General features: G+C 49.5%; 1 protein-coding gene across 7 annotated transcripts in view; it reads left to right on the top strand.

Moving 5' to 3' along the window:
* The window catches only part of SLC4A7 (solute carrier family 4 member 7), a 470313-nt gene that overhangs the window by 144952 nt on the left and 303879 nt on the right, over positions 1-21482 (top strand). Inside the window, exon 2 of one of the 7 annotated variants that reach the window (XM_085630548.1) lies at positions 10360-10451. The exons of the other annotated variants lie outside the window; for them this stretch is intronic. Coding sequence (XP_085486674.1) covers positions 10367-10451 — 85 coding nt within the window. The 5' untranslated portion in view covers positions 10360-10366. The remainder of the gene's footprint in view (positions 1-10359; positions 10452-21482) is intronic. 7 annotated transcript variants of the gene reach the window in all.

The raw sequence follows: 21482 nt of genomic DNA, 5'->3' as shown, positions 1-21482 counted from the left end.
TAAATGTTTTCAACTTTGTGAAATTTTCTGACGCCATTTTTTTGAAAAGGCCCATACTATAGGCAAAAGCTAAACAAGCATTTGCAATGCAACAGGTCTCGCATTTACGTGAGTTTGAGCTGTTGGCATTGTAAATGACAATGCCTTTTATTTATGTTTTGGTTTTGAAACCTAAATAAAACACATTGTCATTTATAATGCCAATAGCTTAAACTCGAGTAAATGCGAGACCTGTTGCATTGCAAATGCTTGTTACTGCTTGTGGTCACCTCCTGCAGCAGTGCTTAATTTTCGCCCAGTGGTTTCCGGTGCTCTGCACCAGCAATGAATTGTCGGCAACGGTACTTATGACTGTCCTCCACATGGTGCCTCTGTCTCTCTAATTTTGTAATGCGCACACCAGCACTTGTTTAATAATTTATTCATACTTTAAAAATGACTAATACCAGCTACCCAAGCCATTCTTATAGTTTTGGGCGGCCTGGGTTAGCCCAAATTGTCACCCTTGTGGAAGTGTCCTGGTTAGTAGTTCTTGCCCTCGCAGGCAGGGGCAATGGGTGGTGCAAGCTGCAGTTGCACCCTCCTCCCCCATTGCCTGCCACTTTTTTTTTTTCTTTCTTGCACATTAAGTAATGCCCTGCAGACACTGCTTTTAAAAAAGTCATTCACCTTTTGATCAGGCCAACGGAGAACGTCTGCTTTACAGCCTTGCAAACATTTCATTGGTACATTGGGTGTAATGAACCCGCCTATAGGGAATCTTCCATTGCAGTGCACACTGGCCTTAAAAATGTAGGACAGAAAACCTTACTATGTGCTTCATAACATTAATATGTTAAGAGTCAAGCTCGAGCTGAATGATAATGAAAAACAAAATGTACAGCTGTCCACAATAGAAAAGTCCAGATGTATAGAAAGGATCGTGGATTTGCATATTTTAATGAAATGTTTGTGGGTGTTCATGCCTCTGCTCAGACTCCATTTATGTTATGTAAAGCTATTTGTAAAGCGCAGCGTATACCCGGAGGGGCCTTGGCGCTGATTCCGTATGCAACGGTGAGCGGGAGGGAGGACCTACTGATTGAAAAGCCACGTTTTGTAAAGTTTCTTGAACTGGGGCAGGGAAGGAGCTGACCTAAGATTGAGTGGAAGGAGATTCCAGGAGATTCCAGGATGTGGCTGCTCTAACCGCAAAGCTGCTGCCACCCCATTCAGATTTTCTGAATCTGATAGAATTTATTCTGAGGAAGCCTGCTGATCTTGGGTTTCTTGTTGGAATGTACCATGAAAGGAAGGTCCTATATCGTGGAGGGCTTCGAATGTCGGACAGAGAGCCTTAAACTTGATTCTGTTTTTGACTTTCAGCCAATGAAGATCTTTGAGAGCAGAGGAGACCGAGTGATGCCGTTACCTTTCACTAGAGCAGCTTTTCTAAAACTTTTGACCTGTGGACCCCCACTTAATCATTACTAGAATCTGGGACCCTCCACTGAATCATTATTGGAACCTGGGGAGTTTTTCTAAATTTAAGCCACTTGTCATCCATACTGTATTTGGTTTGATGCATTGGTCCCACAATTCAATCTAAGGATACAAACTTAATTTTTAGCCTTCAATTTCAAATTGCTTGAAATTTACAGAAAAATTTAAAACATTCAGTTTTATATCTTGCTACATAATTTATATACACTTTATTCTGTTAATATTTAATTTTCTAACCAGTTGTGGACCTCCTGAGTAGACTTCGAGGACCCCCCATGGGTCCCAGGATCACAGGTTAAGAACCACTGGGCTAGAGTATTTAGTGTTTGTTTAAAATATGCAATTCATTCTGCTTTTCAATGCAGAGTGTTTGATCAAACACCAGGTGTGGCTCCTCTATAATGACTGAGGAGCGTTGCCCCACTGCCAAGGGCCAGCAGATTAAACTTAATATTGATAATAAAAGTGTTATCATTTTCTTTATTGCTGTCTGAGCCGAGATGGAGATGGAGTCCAAGCAATTAGTATAGGGCGGGCTGGGCACAGCAGGGAGGAGGAGTGTGCACTCATAAGTGTGCATGCCAGTTTGGCCGGCTGTCTTAAGGTGGCCAAATAGACATGCACACTGATGTTTCTCCAACCCAGCTGTGTTGCTCAGCCGGGTTAGAGAAAAGCCACAGGCTCCCAGGCACAGAGGCAAACGAGGCTGCTCAGACCAATCCTGGCGCTGCTTTCAGAGCATGAGTAGCGTCTGGATTGGGTAGGGAGCCTGTGCTTTGAGGTCCATCCACTTCTGCTCCTCCCCTCCCCCCACCCTATCACTTTAAATAAGCCAATGTCAAACATCCCCTTTTGGCTATGTTCTTCACATAGCAGTGTGCACAGCACCTGTGGGTGTCACTAAGTGAAGCTGCACTGCTCTTTTAGGGAAAGGCCAGTGGTGCTAGGTGCATGTCATTGGTGCAGAGTACAGGCATGCTACATCTACTGGGCCATTGATGGTCACTCTGCAGGTGCCAAGCCCACAGGTGCTAGCCATGTAATTAAGAGTGCAGGCAGAACATGCGTTAATGTTGGTACTTGAGCAATGAGTAGCAGTTACTCTGTGCAATCCGATCTACCCTAAGAACATGGGAATGGACTGAAATCGCTAGCCTGTTTTCTGCAGTAGAAGCTAAATGCCTCACAGTTGCCCCCAAGACAACGAGCATTCGCAGTGGCAATAGATCTCACTTATAATTGAAACTGCCTCTTCATTGGTTAGTTTAGGCACTCCCAATCAGACGTGTTCTGCCATAATTCTTTCACTCATGCATCCAGTGACTGACTTTCTTGAAATCACACACGTACCCATGCACAAAAAACGTACTAATGAACATACACTAGATGGATTAAATGAACAAAAATAGAAAAAAGAAACCTAAAGCCACCTAAACATGGCATGCATGTGCTTGCAATTGAAGAAAAAAAGCTGTATCCAAGTGGTTCTTTGTCTAGTACATTGCCATAATCCAGTCCTAGCTTTTTAGCCATCCACATTTCCCTCTCTGCGTCTTAATGTTTTACTTTTAATGCTGCATGTTGATATTTTAGACCATAATACAGTGATGTTTCATTCACTTCATGCATTAAAAAGGCCATTGGATACGCCAGTCGCTCTGGATTTTGTAAAGTGAAAAGGGTTATCATTGTAACACAAAAATAGAGCATAGGCTGAAGAGTGTAAGCTTCCCTATTACAAAGATGCAGGACAGGTGGTAGTGGCAGGAGGAGCAGTACAATATTCCGTTGCGCACACAGCATCACTAGAGTACAAGTCTCTTCCTTTTAGGGTAGGTGCGCATCCGGTCGTGGCAGTGCACTCTTTCCATCATCTCAGAATGGGTAAACTGTGGCAGGTGGCGCAAGCTTCGCTCCTCACAGTAAAGGTATGGCTTGGTAACCACAGTCCACGATTCACTCCCTCATCGCATATCTACAGTGGGTTTCTGTTAGCTAACACTGTATAATGCCCTCTTCCTTTGAACTTGCTTTCCGGTGCTACAAAGGTTAGGCCCGTACTACTGATGGGTTCTCTTCTCTCCCAGAACAGGTACAGTATGATGGCAGCATCTCTCACTGAAGGTAGCTAGGTAAGGCTGCCATCCTAGCAGGTCAGTCAAAGCAGCAGTACAAGCTTCAATCGCTTGTTGAACGTGTGCAGTACAGGCACCTGGGACAGGTGATTAATACAGGGAGGTGTGGTTCTTGGTGGCTGAATTAGTGTTGCTTCACTTTCAGGGGTGCTTCTGTCGTCACATGGAATGGGGTGCTTTCGTGGAAATGGTCACATGCACTTCGCTCTTCCTCAGTTCCGTGTCCAATATCCGTCTTTTTCTTTTGACTCCATTGTGCTTGCGTGCATACCTGCCTAGTGCAGAGTCCCTTTCCAGCAGGCCGTCCCTCATGGGAGGCTGGCAGCATGGTCTGTACTATCTCTGCGAGGACACACGCTGAAGTGCTTGTGACACCAGTGCATTATTGTCACACTTGACTCCAGGCCAGCTTAAGACAGACACTTGTTAAAAGCCCTTAGCAGGACTCTGACACCGATATGGCACAGCAGTGGCCATCTTGAATTTTTAGCAAGTGTTCATGATTGCTTGCAGCTGTTTCACTCCGCTCGTATCCGATCTACTCTGCAGATTGGTTGGTCTTGCAACATCACACTTGCTTGTGCGGAATCCAGCGCATGGTGTGGACTTCACTAATCTTTTCAGCCCTTACTGTTGGGCCTGATTAGAACTTTGTTTGCTGAAGGCGAGTGAAAGTGATTACTGATCTAGTTTACAGGTTTTCTCTTGTTTTTTTTTTTTTAGGTTGAGCCTGGGCAGCGCATGCGAGGCATTCTGTATTGGAGTATGGACTTGAAGCTCCGCCCACTCTCTGCCCATATTTGTCATTAGCTTGTGTCATTGTCCTTCGTAAATGCTGGCTTCTGATTTGTTAATAGGCTTGTTAGTCCCTACTTAGTACCACCTTGTCTTCATTTGTAACCTTCCATGAGGATTGGCCCTTTTACTTCAGTTGTTACACGGTACGTCTTTAGTCTGTAGGCACTATTTTCTTTAAAGAGTTTCTCCTACTGCAGGCACGACATGCTTTCGTGCAACATTCAGCACGCTTTGACTTTCCGAGCAGCCTGGAACAATGGCGGCCACTTCTTTGAAATGCAAAAGGTCTCGCGTTTACAAGACTTTGAGCTATTGGCATTGTAAATGACCATGCCTTTTATTTATATGTTAATTATGAAAAATCGCCATCCTGGCTTTTGAAGGTAGTCTTGCCACAGTCAGTTGTAGACCACCTCCAGATGGGAAACTTCCTGACGTCGTCTGGGCTTTGATGTATCCGCCGACTGCACACCTGACTCCTTCGCCAAGTCTTCCTTTTATAGGAACTGTCTTGGACACCTTACGGTTCAGGGTGTTCCCTCCATTGCAATGAGTCAAGGGTATTTGGGCTATGATGCTGCTGTTTCAGCCTCTGTCGAGGATCTCAGTCAGAGCAGCTGAGGCATCTTGGCCCCTTGACCACCTGCATCCCACTTGTCTACGTCACGTTGGCATATGCTGGCTATGCAGTGGGATCTAGTGGAAGTCTGTGGGCCCAGCACCTCAAAAAACCCATCCGTTTGGATGTCATCCAGGGTTCATAGGAAGCTGCAAAAGATCTACTGTGTTGACTGTTTGACTTCAACCGGGCTAGCAGCACACCACTCTCCTTTCTCCACCCTAAAGCTGACGTAGTGACTGATGTGTTACTGCTGGATCTGGCAGGTGATCTTGGGAGAGGTGGATATCCGAACTCTGGCGTCTGATTAAAAAAACATCCCCATCGCAATATGTTGGAGTTGCGGTCCATTCGCTTGGCGTTGAAGGCTTTCCTAGCATCTATCAAGGGGAGGCTGCTACAGGGTCACAGAATCTGATTGATTGTGAACCTCCTGGTGGGATCATTTCAGACTGGGGAGGGCGAGCTCAGCCATCGGCACCTGGCAGATCACAAATGCCAGCTACACCTCGAGATGGGACAGGGTGCCTTCCAACAATGGGAAGATACCCAATTTAGATGTTTTTTTCACAGTCTAACCACTGTGTCCAAACTTTTGCACATCGAATTCCCTCCAAGTTCCTACCTATGAGATACATTTTGACTGAAGTGGAACTCGGGACTCTTGTAAGCCTTCCAGTCTTTGCCTCTCCTGCCCAGACTTCTGTCACAGAAGCGGATCCACTGTGTCCTAGTGACCCCGAAAAGGGCCAGGAGAGTGTGGTACCCGGAAAGTGTAGGCATGTATGCCTGACCTTTGAGGCTGCCACTTCGGAAGGATCGTCTGTTATAGCCGCAGGGAGGTTTCTCCACCCGAAAATCTGCACGCACTACATCTCCATGCGTGGTGGCAGTTGAGTAAGTTTGACGTTCCAGCTTAAGTGGATGTCATTCTGGCTGCCAGACACCATTGTAAAAATTGTATTTACACCTGGGGCTCGGACAAATTTGTGGCTTCCTGAATGACTAATGGCTCATTCCTCCAAGGCTGCCACAACTACATATGCATGCGGAGTGTCTGTTCTTTACATATGTCAGCCTGCGTCCTAGGCGTCCATGCACACGTTCACATAGCACTAATGCTTCGACAACCAGGTTCAGTGGATGGGCATTTTGCCCATTTCAAGCTGCAGGATATTTTAGTATAAGCCTGCTCCACATCCCCCACCCCTCTCCACCCCATGCTCCCTCAACCCACCTAGGGAGATACCGCTTTGTATTCTTTTCTAAAGGAATCTGCCGTTGGAAGTATCCATCAAATTTGGTAATGCTTTTTCTGGTGGCTGCTGTTAGAAATGGGGAGGGAGTCTCTAGTTGGCAGAGGTAGGTACCTTTGTCCAAGTAGGGACCCATCCTTCTAGTCAGGATAAGGGAGTTGTACTCCTAAAATAATCCTTGCTCACCCGCTTGGCATGAGCAGCCAGGCTTATCTTATAGGCATAAACAACAAAATAGGCAGTTGGGGAAAAACAGGTGCACCACCCTGCTATACACAAATTGTAAATATATTTGTAGATTAAAGTTGCCCACCTCCCTGGTCCATTGCCTTAGGACCATACAAATCTAACACATTTAAAGAACACACAGAGGCAACACCAAAAAATGCACAGTAAGTGATTCAGTCCCGACTTTTCATTATTATACGGTATGTTATTTTTAATGTCACAAGATCATGCACAGCAGCCGCAATACAGCCAACACGTTTCGCCCCAATGGGGCTTCCTCAGGGCAATAATAGAAATCATCCAATCTTGCTCAGATCGCTGACGTACCACGATCAATACTTTATTCACTTAGCAATAGTACGGCAGTCTTTCTTCAATGCCCAATGATGAATGCGAAAGAATCTTCAATTTATTCGACACTTGAAGTAGTTCACGGATGCTTAAAATATATAAAATCCTCAGTTAATATTTCAAAATCCAGATTTAAATATCTCTTGTGTTCACTACGATAGGTGAAACTTCAAAACATTCAAAGTTACTTCGTCAATTGCCCCCGTAAGACGCCGTGTCCCTTGACCCGCCGCCGGCCTTCGTATTTATCATTGGGGATTGAAGAAAGATTGCCGTACTATTGCTGTTTGCCGAATCCAGTCTGTTGCCAGGGGAATATTCTAAGGGTGAGGAATCTGCAGTTCGGTAGCGTTTCCATTCAAAAGAAAATTACCTAAGTTAAGTATCGTATTTTGTCGTCCTTGTGCATTTAAACGATTTTTTTTTTTAACTACTAATATATATATATTTTTAAAGTTTAAATTCAAGTAATTCAAAGCTAATAGTACCTTGTCTTTGTGCCGGTGAGATTCCTATTTTTCTGTGATGTGCATTAAAACCTAAATGGGTTCATGTGCCTTTTGTAGGTACATCTGCCTGCCATGAAGCACCCATACTATTATGTTACAATTACTATATGATGTATAGTGTTTATTACAACCATATAGCAGCAGCATCATTTAGTTGGCAGCATATTTAGTTTGTGGCATATGCCTACACATAATCGAGCTTAAACATAGCACAAGCTTGCCAAGGCTAGAGTTATTGGATTTGCCAGTGCTTGTTGCTACTTGATCCCTTACAATTATAATGTAGAAAACAAAACTGCAAGTCCAGAATGCACAGACCTGCACTAGGGTGTTTGAGTAAGTTAGCCAACCCTGACCGTGGCTAGTTTGAAGTTGCTGAGACCTCAAAGCAAATGACGCTTGCAAACAGTGGTAAATTGCAAATTTGAAAATAGAATTTAAACTGAAAACAACAGTTAGCAGTTTCGAACTGTAGACAGTGTACAATAATGAAAGCACGTGCATGAATGCACGGGGTTCCTGAAGATGTTCTGAAGACCAAGGTGCTTTATGGTTAAACTCCCAATTGTTCGCAGAGGGATGTCTTTGAAGGAGGCCCACCCTGCGAACATTGAATAAGTGGTCCGCAGACCTGCATTTGTTTTGGGCCGGATGTAGGAGTGGGTGGCTTCGAGTTGCTGCCACTCACGTTCATATGGCATCTTTTCTCACTGTGTGAATCCCCTCCCTGCACCAACCACTAATTGTGCGCATTTTTTCGTACATGTCCTCTTTAAATCTTACTAGAATGAACAGACTCATTATAAGTAATGCCCCCTCCCAGCACAAAACGTGCCACTCTGCATTAGCACGATTCAACCGAAATCCCTCGTCCAATACTGAAACATTTATTCGTTTAGGATTTCCTGCCTGCGCGAACCTGTCCCCGGCGACCGAGTTTAATGTTCTGTGGAAATGCGATTGGACTGGAGCCGACGCCTCTTGAACCCCGGACTGTTGTACAGCTGCAAACCTCTGGAACAGGTCCGCCAGCTCAGCCGACAGGGAGAGCCCTTCCAAAGCAAAGCAAACACCTTCAAAGTCCTGTCAAAGAGCAGGCCTATTGGTGTTGCCAATACAGGTTATTAATTTTTCAAAGAGCGATTATTTCGTTGATATGGCTTCCTATTTGTGTGTGATTTCTCGGGGTATGTTATGTTTTCTACAATATTTCAAGTGAAAGGCTATATCTGTCTAAATCTATATCTTTTCATTTGTGCTTTGTAGTTCACATTGCCATTCAGAATCCTTCAATTGCCAAGTTCTTATCTCTCAGATGAGTTGGTTTCCATTAGTCTAATCTCCTTTTATCCTTTTTTTTCTGAAAATGTTTGATTAGCCAGTAAAGGTTCTATGGCTTGTATTGCGTAAATCAAAGCAGTACAATACTTTATCCATCTTTTACTACTACTCCTATATTCAGATCCACCAACTGAGAAATGTACTAAATAGATGAGGCAGCATTGCTTTTATTGTACATCTGCTGAAGCATTTTCATAAAATGTGCAAGTGGTCCAAGTAAAAAAAAAAAAAAACACCCTATATTCACATAACTGTATGAACTTGTGCTCTAGACTTGTTGCCCCTTATTGGTCCACCTTATTCTCTGTGTTGTGCCATAATTGTGAGTGAAGACTCTTGCTTAGTTTTCTTGTACCCAAAGTTCTCGTTGGTGTCTCAACAAGAGGATTTGCTTCTGATATCGATGGCCACTACTATAATGTCTTGGAAATAAGTTTGTTGTGATGGAGACTCTGGTGGCTTAGTGGACTAATGCATCCACTGTAGGGGCCTGTGCTCATTCTCATGGTCACAGGTTCAAATCCCGGCGGCTCCACTCTGCCTTTAATCCTTCTGAGGTTGATTAAATGAGTACCATTCCGTTGAGTTAAACTAAACATTTGTTATTCTGCGCCAAGATACCCTTCTGGGTGAACGTGTGCTTTACAAATACACATGTTATGTGATTATGTGATGGTGAATGGGTGAAGCCTCTAGATCAGAGGTCTTGAAACATTTTTTTCCTCGGACCCACCCCCCCCACAACAAAATATTTGAAAGTTGGGCCCCCCTTCGAAACTATTGCAAGGACTGGGGAGCGGATGGGCAGGGCTGAGCGCAGTGGGTCGGGCCTTATCAGATAATTTCATGGATATTTGGTCAGTAGCTCCTAATCCACAATAAAGCTGAAACCTACAAAGAGCAAATTCATCAAACATACTGACCAACAAATTCTTCCCCCCTTATCGGTATGTTGTGTTCACGTGGCGCCAAGGCAACTACACCTGTTGCACTAGTGGAGCGGCTCCGAGTAGAAGGACATCGGTCTCCTTTACCAGTCTCCCACCAATGGCTGATCACTGCAGTCTTGAAGCAGGTTCTGCATCTTGTTTTTTGGCAGTTTCATTCCGCTCAAACTCTGCTCAACGGCATTAGAGCGCACCTTTACATGAGCATTAGTTACATTAAACAGGGTCAGAATTTTTTTGTTTTTAGGCACATGGATATGGTGATTTGCCCACGGGACGTTAAGTTAACATCGGGAGCCAGTAAAGGCTTGAACTGATGGAGCCACTTGCAGCTCCGCAAAGGCTTTTTATTATTGAGCGGTAATTTGAGGGTGTCCTCAGCTGAGTTTTTGAGGGCTTCTTTTTTTCAATGAACACTTATCAAAATGTTTCTAGGTTTAGTCTGATTACTTATTACTAACCAGCATAGCCAATAGGTCTCGCTTTTGGGACCTTATAAGTATTTAGTTATTCAGTACAATATCCTTGGTGCAACAACAACTGTTGCATGGCAAAACACTTATAAGGTCCCAAAGGCGAGACCTATTGGCTATGCCAATGCTTGTTGCTGTTTTTGTGGTACTGCAATTTATAGGGATGTTATTTGTCAGTTTACAGTTGGGATTAGATCATTGATGACACTATTGTTCATAGGATCACGATGTCTCCTGTGACAACTTTTTGCTGCCCAGGTCGTGCCGAGGGGTTCCTTTTCCGGTGGTTCTGCTGTCCTGATCGAGCCGAAGGTCTTACTGCAGTTGTCTCCTCCCTTTTGTGTGTGTGGGGTTGGTTGTGTGTGTGGGGTTGGTTGTGTGTGTGGGGTTGGTTGTGTGTGTGGGGTTGGTTGTGTGTGTGGGGTTGTGTGTGTGGGGTTGGTTGTGTGTGTGGGGTTGGTTGTGTGTGTGGGGTTGGTTGTGTGTGTGTGGGGTTGGTTGTGTGTGTGGGGTTGGTTGTGTGTGTGGGGTTGGTTGTGTGTGTGGGGTTGGTTGTGTGTGTGGGGTTGGTTGTGTGTGTGGGGTTGGTTGTGTGTGTGGGGTTGGTTGTGTGTGGGGTTGGTTGTGTGTGGGGTTGGTTGTGTGTGGGGTTGGTTGTGTGTGGGGTTGGGTGTGTGTGTGGGGTTGGGGGTTTGGGTGTGTGTGTGGGGTTGGGGGTTTGGGTGTGTGTGTGGGGGGTTGGGTGTGTGTGTGGGGGGTTGGGTGTGTGTGTGTGGGGGGTTGGGTGTGTGTGTGGGGGGTTGGGTGTGTGTGTGTGGGGGGTTGGGTGTGTGTGTGGGGGGTTGGGTGTGTGTGTGGGGGGTTGGGTGTGTGTGTGGGGGGTTGGGTGTGTGTGTGGGGGGTTGGGTGTGTGTGTGGGGGGTTGGGTGTGTGTGTGGGGGGTTGGGTGTGTGTGTGGGGGGTTGGGTGTGTGTGTGGGGGGTTGGGTGTGTGTGTGGGGGGTTGGGTGTGTGTGTGGGGGGTTGGGTGTGTGTGGGGGGGGTTGGGTGTGTGTGGGGGGGGTTGGGTGTGTGTGGGGGGGGTTGGGTGTGTGTGGGGGGGGGTTGGGTGTGTGTGGGGGGGGGTTGGGTGTGTGTGGGGGGGGTTGGGTGTGTGTGGGGGGGTTGGGTGTGTGTGGGGGGGTTGGGTGTGTGTGTGGGGGGTTGGGTGTGTGTGTGTGTGGGGGGTTGGGTGTGTGTGTGTGGGGGGGGTTGGGTGTGTGTGTGTGGGGGGGGTTGGGTGTGTGTGGGGGGGTTGGGTGTGTGTGGGGGGGGGTTGGGTGTGTGTGGGGGGGTTGGGTGTGTGTGTGGGGGGGTTGGGTGTGTGTGTGGGGGGTTGGGTGTGTGTGTGGGGGGTTGGGTGTGTGTGTGGGGGGTTGGGTGTGTGTGTGGGGGGTTGGGTGTGTGTGTGGGGGGTTGGGTGTGTGTGTGGGGGGTTGGGTGTGTGTGTGTGGGGGGTTGGGTGTGTGTGTGTGGGGGGTTGGGTGTGTGTGTGGGGGGTTGGGTGTGTGTGTGGGGGGTTGGGTGTGTGTGTGTGGGGGGTTGGGTGTGTGTGGGGGGGTTGGGTGTGTGTGTGGGGGGTTGGGTGTGTGTGTGGGGGGTTGGGTGTGTGTGTGGGGGGTTGGGTGTGTGTGTGGGGGGTTGGGTGGGTGTGTGTGTGGGGGGTTGGGTGTGTGTGTGTGTGGGGGTTGGGTGTGTGTGTGTGTGGGGGGTTGGGTGTGTGTGTGTGTGGGGGGTTGGGTGTGTGTGTGTGTGGGGGGTTGGGTGTGTGTGTGTGTGGGGGGTTGGGTGTGTGTGTGTGGGGGGGTTGGGTGTGTGTGTGTGGGGGGTTGGGTGTGTGTGTGTGGGGGGGGGTTGGGTGTGTGTGTGTGGGGGGGGTTGGGTGTGTGGGGGGGTTGGGTGTGTGTGTGTGTGGGGGGGTTGGGTGTGTGGGGGGTTGGGTGTGTGTGTGTGTGGGGGGGGTTGGGTGTGTGGGGGGGTTGGGTGTGTGTGTGTGGGGGGTTGGTTGTGTGTGTGTGGGGGGGGTTTGGTTGTGTGTGTGTGGGGGGGGGTTGGGTGTGTGGGGGGGGGGGTTTGGGGGGTGTGTGGGGGGGGGGGTTTGGGGGTGTGTGGGGGGGGGTTTGGGGGGTGTGTGGGGGGGGGGGTTTGGGGGTGTGTGTGGGGGGGGGTTTGGGGGTGTGTGTGGGGGGGGGGGTTTGGGGGTGTGTGTGGGGGGGGGGTTTGGGGGTGTGTGTGGGGGGGGGGTTTGGGGGTGTGTGTGTGTGGGGGGGGTTGGGGGTGTGTGTGGGGGGGGGTTTGGTGTGTGTGTGTGTGGGGGGGGGGGTTTGGTGTGTGTGTGTGTGGGGGGGGGGGGTTTGGTGTGTGTGTGTGTGTGTTGGGGGGGGGGTTTGGTGTGTGTGTGTGTGTGGGGGGGGGGTTTGGTGTGTGTGTGTGGGGGGGTTGGGTGTGTGTGGGGGGGGTTGGGTGTGTGTGTGGGGGGGGTGGGTGTGTGGGGGGGTGGGTGTGTGTGGGGTGGGGGTTGGGTGTGTGTGTGTGTGGGGGGGGGGGTTGTGTGTGTGTGTGTGTGGGGGGGGTTGGGTGTGTGTGTGTGTGGGGGGGGTTGGGTGTGTGTGTGGGGGGGGTTTGGGTGTGGGGGGGGTTGGGTGTGTGTGTGGGGGGGGGGGTTGGGTGTGTGTGTGTGGGGGGGGGTTGGGTGTGTGTGTGGGGGGGGTTGGGTGTGGGGGGGGGGGTGGGTGTGTGTGGGGGGGGGTGGGTGTGTGTGGGGGGGGTGGGTGTGTGTGGGGGGGTTGGGTGTGTGGGGGGGTGGGTGTGGGGGGGGGTTGGGTGGGTGTGGGGGGGGGTTGGGTGGGTGTGGGGGGGGTTGGGTGGGTGTGGGGGGGGTTGGGTGTGTGGGGGGGGGTTGGGTGTGTGGGGGGGGTTGGGTGTGTGGGGGGGGGTTGGGTGTGTGGGGGGGGTTGGGTGTGGGGGGGGGGGGTTGGGTGGGTGTGTGGGGGGGGGTTGGATGGGTGTGTGGGGGGGGGTTGGATGGGTGTGTGGGGGGGGGTTGGATGGGTGTGTGGGGGGGGTTGGATGGGTGTGTGGGGGGTTGGGTGTGTGGGGGGTTGGGTGTGTGTGGGGGGGGGTTGGGTGTGTGTGGGGGGGGGTTGGGTGTGTGTGGGGGGGGGTTGGGTGTGTGTGGGGGGGGGTTGGGTGTGTGTGTGGGGGGGGGTTGGGTGTGTGTGTGGGGGGGGTTTGGTGTGTGCGTGTGTGGGGGGGGGTTTGGTGTGTGTGTGTGTGTGGGGGGGGGGTTTGGTGTGTGTGTGTGTGTGGGGGGGGGGTTTGGTGTGTGTGTGTGGGGGGGGTTGGGTGTGTGTGGGGGGGTTGGGTGTGTGTGGGGGGGTGGGTGTGTGGGGGGGGTGGGTGTGTGTGGGGTGGGGGTTGGGTGTGTGTGTGTGTGGGGGGGGGGTTGTGTGTGTGGGGGGGGGGGTTGTGTGTGTGGGGGGGGTTGGGGTGTGTGTGTGTGTGGGGGGGGTTGGGTGTGTGTGTGGGGGGGGTTTGGGTGTGGGGGGGGGTTGTGTGTGTGTGTGGGGGGGGGTTGGGTGTGTGTGTGGGGGGGGTTGGGTGTGTGTGTGGGGGGGGGGTTGGGTGTGTGTGTGGGGGGGGGTTGGGTGTGTGTGTGGGGGGGGGGTTGGGTGTGGGGGGGTTGGGTGTGTGTGGGGGGGGTGGGTGTGTGTGGGGGGGGTGGGTGTGTGTGGGGGGGGTGGGTGTGTGTGGGGGGGGTGGGTGTGTGTGGGGGGGGTGGGTGTGTGTGGGGGGGTGGGTGTGTGTGGGGGGGGTGGGTGTGTGGGGGGGTGGGTGTGTGTGGGGTGGGGTGGGTGTGGGGGGGGGGGGGTTGGGTGGGTGTGGGGGGGGTTGGGTGGGTGTGGGGGGGGATGGGTGTGTGGGGGGGGTTGGGTGTGTGGGGGGGGGTTGGGTGTGTGGGGGGGGGTTGGGTGTGTGGGGGGGGGGTTGGGTGTGTGGGGGGGGGGTTGGGTGTGTGGGGGGGGGGTGGGTGTGTGGGGGGGGGGGGGTTGGATGGGTGTGTGGGGGGGGGTTGGATGGGTGTGTGGGGGGGGGTTGGATGGGTGTGTGGGGGGGGTTGGGTGTGTGTGTGGGGGGGTTGGGTGTGTGTGGGGGGGGGGTTGGGTGTGTGTGGGGGGGGGGGTTGGGTGTGTGTGGGGGGGGGTTGGGTGTGTGTGTGGGGGGGGGTTGGGTGTGTGTGGGGGGGGGGGGTTGGGTGTGTGTGTGTGTGTGGGGGGGGTTGGGGGGGGGGTTGTGTGTGTGTGGGGGGGGGTTGGGGGGGGGTTGGGTGGGTGTGGGGGGGGGGTTGGGGGGGGGTGGGTGGGTGTGGGGGGGGGGTTGTGGGTGTGACAGTAATACTAAAAGCATCTCAAATAAAGGAACACAAACATAGAGTTTGGAGAAGGAGAAAGCACGTGTAAGTCAAAAGGGCTCAGCAAAGCATTGACACGACGACAAAAACAAAACAAGATCACTTAGCGAAGACTAAGTGCTGATAATGGATACACACAGCCCATCATCTTAAGAGTTGGATTGCAACCAATGTGCACTCAAACCTGCCCCTCCTTGTGAGTTGCACCCCATATTTCATGAGTTATAACTGCTGCACCCACCATAGCGCTTTGAGATCTAAAGAGCAACATGGGTCTAATCGACGAAGCAGTCGCCAATATGCTGTGCTTTTAAAGAGAATGTGCCAAAAGTTTCCAGCTTCCTCATCATGTCCTCATGAAAGCGCCAATGAAAGGACTCCCTGAATGGTGCAACGGACATGAAGCAGCCGCTGCGATCAGAAATAAACACTGTGGATGTTGTCCAATTTCACGGTAACGTTTCCTTATTGTTCCTTAAGTCACAAAACAGTAATACTAAAAGCATCTCAAAATAAAGGAACACAAACATGGAGTTTGTGGAAAGAGAAAGCGCGTTGAGGCAGCGATGGAAGATACATTTAAGGTGGGCGTGATATTGCCTGACGGAGATGCACCCACTGGGAGAATACCGAACGCTTGTAAGCGCGGAAGGCTGTGAGAGGGGCGGAGGCAGGGAGCAAGCAAGAGGAAAGACAGATGGCGCTGAAGGCTGGCGGTTCGCGCCAGCACGCTCGCGTGAACGCAAGGTTGTTGCCAGACAGCAGCACTTTGAAAACTCACCTACTAAAGTCTCTCCGAGCAGCGCATGCGCGCTGACTCAGCGAGACCTAAAAATGATGACTTGCATATTCAGTGTGTTCTGTCACAGGCTAGCACTTTGTAGTACTATATATACACACATACCACTATTCCCCACTGTGCCAACTAGGATTCAGTTATGTGATTTTCTGGCAGGTCCACTGATTCTGTGGGATTTTCCACATAATTATGAATTTGGCGCATTTGCCACTTAATCAGTCATCTGCTGCATAATCTGCAAAATTTAACAAAAATGTTTCAAGCTCAAACGGTTTAAAAAGGTATTAAATGTAGGGACGTTTTGCCACGTAGTGGACAGCCCTTCACAAAAAGGGAGTCACTTTTCAGTTGCTAGTTTGTATATTTCTGTGGGAAACTGTTAATAATGAAGTGGAATCTTTGCCCAGACAGTATTTGCATGTGTACTAATGGAAACCTAATGAAATACTATCATAAAATGTGCAACGTTAATTCGTATTTGTTTTTTCATACAGCATAATTTATTGAACCCTGCTGCTTAAGTTTGGTCCTTTCCTGCTGTATAATTCTAATGGTGCTGCTTTCTGGTCACACAGACATCTATCTGCCTTGATTGCATTAGGCAACTGAGTTTTCATAGTAAAATTGATTAGTTTAACTTGCATCTAGTTTCCATTGAACGTGTGCACAGTTTGTTTGTACGCAGTTACCTGAAGTTTAGGAAAATAGCACACCTGTTACAGAATATATTGCCCTTTTTAGCCAGCTCATTGACCCTGCCACTGACCCGCCACCTCGGGGCATCCAGGATCACAGTTTATGCTTTGTGTTTAAAGCCCTTCAGCTTCTGTATGTAAATCAAGTTTTCATGGAAACGTGCCAAGTGAATAAAGTCTCACTTCCACACCTTCCTCATTTGCAAGTAGTTAACAAGCCATGTGTGCCCCCTTTGAAATGCAGCCACTGCCCCCCAGGGGGATGCACCCCACAGTTTGAAGAACTCTTCTCTAGATTAACACGAAATAGATAGTATAGGCAGCTGGCTCTTGATGATATCAAAAAGAGGTATATTGTGTAAATAGTCCAGGGGTTCCCTTATAAGTGGGCAGGGGGCTTGCTATGGCAATCCTAAGGTGCTCTGTTAGGGGATGGTGTGGTCGTGCAGCCTTAGGCTTATCACAGAGGAGTGCAAGACAAATTTCAGTACATACAATAGTCAATAAGAGACACACAACTCAAGAAAGTGGGCCACACCAATTTATAAAAATAGCAAACCTCTTTATTAACCCCTTCTGTGCCCATGACGAGCTGGACTCGTCATGGAGCACAGTCGCGCTGTGCCCATGACGAGTCCAGCTCGTCATGAGGCATTCCTTGGGGAATCCCTCTGGGAAAGAGCTTCCCCAGCTCTCGAGCCCCCCCCCCTGCTTTCCGTGTAGTGACGATCGGCGCGCATGTCGCGCCAACGTGATTACACTGAAAGTGAAACTGAAATGAGCCAAGAGGCTCATTTCAGTTTCACTTTCTACGTGCTCAGGGGGCTATCTCAGCCCCCTGAGCACGTAGAAAGACGGGAGAGGTATCGTTGGAAAGGGAGAACCTTTCTACAGGGCGATCCCCTAGCAGGGATCCACCCACTAGGCACCAGGGAGGGGGGAGCGGCCCCTTGGGCAAGGGCCTTTGCTCCCCCCAAATAAATTGGCACCATTGAGTCTTTTTGCCCCCCCGGGGGGGCAAACAGCCCACTAGACACCAGGAGAATTTTAAAATAAATAAAAATAGTGGTGGAGTCTGCCAAAAACGGGCAGGCCCATGCCCCATCCCACCCCCTAATTACTACCCCCGCCACCATTACAGCCTTTCTACCCCCCCCCCCCCCCCCCCCGGGGGGCAGATGGGTCAGTAGCCCTCAATCTGCCCCCTCCTTCCCCCCCCCTCCCCCAGAGGGGCAGAAAGCCCACTATCCACCAGGGATTTTTTTTGCGCAAATGTTTTGAGGGTGTGGGCTGCCCGACAGGCAAGGGTCCAAAACGTAGTGGGGCGCACTACGTTCAGGACCCTTGCCTGTCGCGGGTACTTGGGCCTCCCACACGAGTGAGGCACCGTTTTTATCGGGAGATCCAGGGGAACGCTGGGTGGTAGGACATTTGTGTCAGCCCGGTGATGCCACAACTTTCCCACACAAAAATGTGTGAAAAGTGATTTTTTTTCAGCTAAATTTGAGGTTTGCAGGGCATTCTGGGTAAGGAAACATTGGGGGATCCACGCAAACCATACCTCTCTGGAATCCCCCGGGTGTCTAGTTTTCAGAAATGTATAGGTTTGCTAGGTTTCCCTAGGTGCCAGCAGAGCTATGGTTCAAAAACTACAACTAGGCACTTTGTCAAAAAAGGGTCATTTTTCACCGCAAAATTGAGGTGTGTCCACGTTGCGTTTTGCGCCGTTTACTGTCACGGGCACTAGGCCGACCCACACAAGTGAGGTACCATTTTTCTCGGAAGACCTTGGGGAACGCTGGGTAGGTGGAAATTTGTGGATCCACGCAGATTCTAGAACTTTCCACCAGATAAATGTGGGGAATGTGTTTTTTTGGCAATTGTTTAGGTTCGCAAGGGATTCTGATGAACAGAACCTGGTGGAAGGCAGTCAAGTCACCCCATCCTGGATTCCCCTCGGTGTCTAGTTTTCAAAAATGTATAGGTTTGCTAGGTTTCCCTAGGTGCCGGCAAAGCTAGGGTTAAAAAACTACAGCTAGGCACTTTGCTAAAAATGGGTAATTTTGCATTGTGAAAATGTGGTGTGTTCACGTTTGGTTTTGAGCCATTTCCTGTCGTGGGCACTATGCCTACCCATACAAGTGAGGTACCATTTTTATCGGGAGACTTAGGGTAATTCAGTTTTGTAAAGGAACTGTTATTACCTATTGACTTTCGATGCATTTCTGCCTTCCAAATGAAAGACATTGTGTAAAAAAGTCCTTCTAAAAAATAACTGATAATTCTCATGCTAGTATGAGTATTCCCAATTTCGGGAATGTGCAAATATCTACTGTTTCTAAACTCTGTATTTTGTTCCCATTTCAGAAATACATAGGTGTTTTTCATACCGATTTTTCCATGTACACCTTTTTACAGAATAATTACTATATACCCGGTACATATTAAAAAACCATTGCAAGTTGCTGCTCAGTTTTTGGCTCTGGGTTCGTCGGGTTCTTGGTGAACCTACAAGTCCTATCTATCCCTACAACCAGTAATGTCCAGCGGATGTAACGGTATATTGCTTTCAAAGAGCTGTCATAATTAGAAGAAGTTACAGGTGAAAACGTTGACACACAAGGCTTTTTTTTCAACAAATTTTCAATTTATCCTATATTTAACTGTTAGTTTCTATAAAGAAACCTTGATGGATCTACACAAATGACCCCTTGCTGAATTCAGAATTTTGTCTACTTCTCCAAAATGTATAGCTTTCCAGGATCCATTATTGCTTTTGTACCCATTTCTACCATTAACTGGAAGGAGCAAAAATAGGCTATGTCCCAGAAAACTGTGTAAAAAATGTTGGGTTTCTGACAAAAGTCTGGTATCCCCTAAAAGCTGGGAAAATGGTGATTTCAGCCCCACAAATCCTTATTTGATAACAGTTGCAGGGAAAACCCCAGATGCTTTCATTTGCAGCCTGTTTTTCCCATTTTTCCCCCAAAAACCTAAATTTTGCTGTATTTTGGCTCATTTCTGTGACCCCTCCAGGGGAATCCACAAACCCTGAGTACCTTTAGAATCCCCATGATGTTGGAAGAAAAGGACGCAAATTTGGCGTCGATACCTTATGTGGTCAAAAAGTTACAGGGGCCTCAGCGCACACTACCCCAAATAGCCAAAAAAGGGCGTGGCTCAGGAGGGGGAAAAGGCCTGGCATTGAAGGGGTTAATGTTTAGGCATCAGAAAAATAATTGTTGCACTGAAATTTATTTCTCTTTAAAAACGTACTTACCTGAACAAAGTTGACAGTGCAATTTCAGAATTCTGCAATGTTAACCTATAGTATGGAAGGAAAAACATATGCGGTTTAGCAGTTCTTGTCTGCGACTCATGGGACCAGTGTCTTGGGTCAAAGGTAAGTACAGGGCGAGGTCCAAGGCGGCACCTCCAGGTCACCTCCAGCGGCACTAGGGCGTCTGGTTGCAGTGGTGCTAACAGCGTTTGGTCCCAAAGAGGCTGCAGGAGGGGGTTGAGAGGCCAGTCCAGTGGAACCAATGAGTGGCTTTGGTTCTTTGGATGTTGGGGCACCTTTGGTCTTCTCCTCGAGCCAGGGCGTCCAGGTGCAGAGGGTCTTTGAAGTGTTTTGTTTCTCCGTCCGGCAGTACTCATGGTTGATGTGGCCTACCAACAGAAGCTGCAGGTGACATCGGGGCATTCGCGAGGAGTCCCTCCACAGTGAACACTGGATCTTGAGGGCTTGGGAACCACGCTGACACCGTTTGCCCACTTAGACAAAGGCTGGGGGAGGTGCATTGGTACTTGGCGGCATTGGGTTTTGGTGAGCCGGAGTCCTCTTGGTCTTTATTTTGCTGTCTGCAGTATGCAGGGGACAGTTCTGCTATCCCTCCGGATGTTTTGGTACCTGGGTGAAGGTTGGCAGGTCTCCCGGGTTATGGGGACTCAGCAGCTGCAGGACAAGTCGACTTTTGGTGCAATGGGCGAAGTCAGCAGGCAGACTGGTAGGGTTGGTATCAAGTCAGTTGCTGGGTTTTCTGTTCTTCTGGTGCCTGTGGCTCCCCATAATACTGAATTTAGGGGTTTCAGAGACGTGTAGGTTAGTTGCCAATGGGCTACTGACTCTTGGGGTCACTGCGCCCTCTATATGATAACTTCCTGCGGGAAGTGGGCATAACCATGTCCTAGTAATCCTAAGTATGCCATCATAAAGATGGTTCCTTCTGGAAACTCGTGTCCACCTCAGTTTAGCCCATCTTAGTGGTGTTACTATCCGGGGGGTGACACGCCAACCCGATTTCTAATGATCCTCTCTGTCCAGGTGACAAGGATGGCTCTGTACGACCTAAGTCTGCTTTGCCTCCTGTGAGGGAAGCCAGATTTGCATTTCAAAGGGTGGCGGTTCTTTGAAGCTTGCCGCCTCAAAGGCTAATCAACAGGTCATCCTGTGTAATGGATCGACTCCCTCTTCCCGGACAGGCTTTTTGTTCTGGGGCTCCTTAGAGCAAAAGGCTGACACCCTAAGAGGTCAGAACAGTGTCCCGGGTAGCAGGCTGGCAGAGACTACTCCGCGAGCAAACCAGAGGCTGGTAGGCTTTCAGGGGGCATCTCTAAGTTGTCCTCTGTGTTCATGTTTTGGTAAACCCAACACTGGTATCAGTGTGGGTTTATCTATACTAGATATTTGATACCAAACATCCCTATTTTCAGTGGAGCCTTCATGTAGCTGGCGAACTTTTTTCGGCATCGTCCAGCAAATGTTGTAAAATGGCTTCCCTTGCCACTTGTACTGGCAGCAATGGAACTGACAAGCACAGAGGCATATCTGCTCGCTCGAGGAAAGTGGGATGGGGTGAGCATGCATTTTCAGTGGCAGCTACTAGGTTATGGAATACTCCTGGTACATATTGCTAGCAATACTTCATACTCTGAATTTCGCAAGAATGTGAAAACTTTACTCCGATATAATTTCCTTGTTGGTTCCCACCGTATGCTTTTCCTGGTTACAGCGCTTTGATGCTGATGGTTTAATGTGCTTTACAAATTTACATTTACCTTTGTTACATTTCATGCAGGTATGCCCTATCATGTAATACAAAGCACACTGCCGTAAGTCTGAAAGGCCTGCTGTAGGGATGACTTACAAGTACCAAATGCAGAGTTGAGGGGGGGGGGGGGGGATGGGTCTGGCACACAGGTATGTCAGGTCGTGTTTTCTGTTTTGTCTGTACCAAAACATGCAGCCTGAAATTGCAGGCTGCATGATTTTGGTGAGGGGTCCCTGAAAGTGGCACAGTTTGTGCGTCAGCCCTTAGGGACACTCCTCAGTACCTCGGGCCCGAGGCACCAGGGGTATTATTCACTAGGGACTTGCAGAGGATGCTAAAGCTTTTGCCA

This window comes from Triturus cristatus, chromosome 10, assembly GCF_964204655.1.
Source record: "Triturus cristatus chromosome 10, aTriCri1.1, whole genome shotgun sequence".
NCBI lineage: Eukaryota > Metazoa > Chordata > Amphibia > Caudata > Salamandridae > Triturus > Triturus cristatus.
The sequence above is the reverse complement of the archived record's forward strand: the minus strand, read 5'-3'. Positions and strand labels throughout refer to the sequence as shown.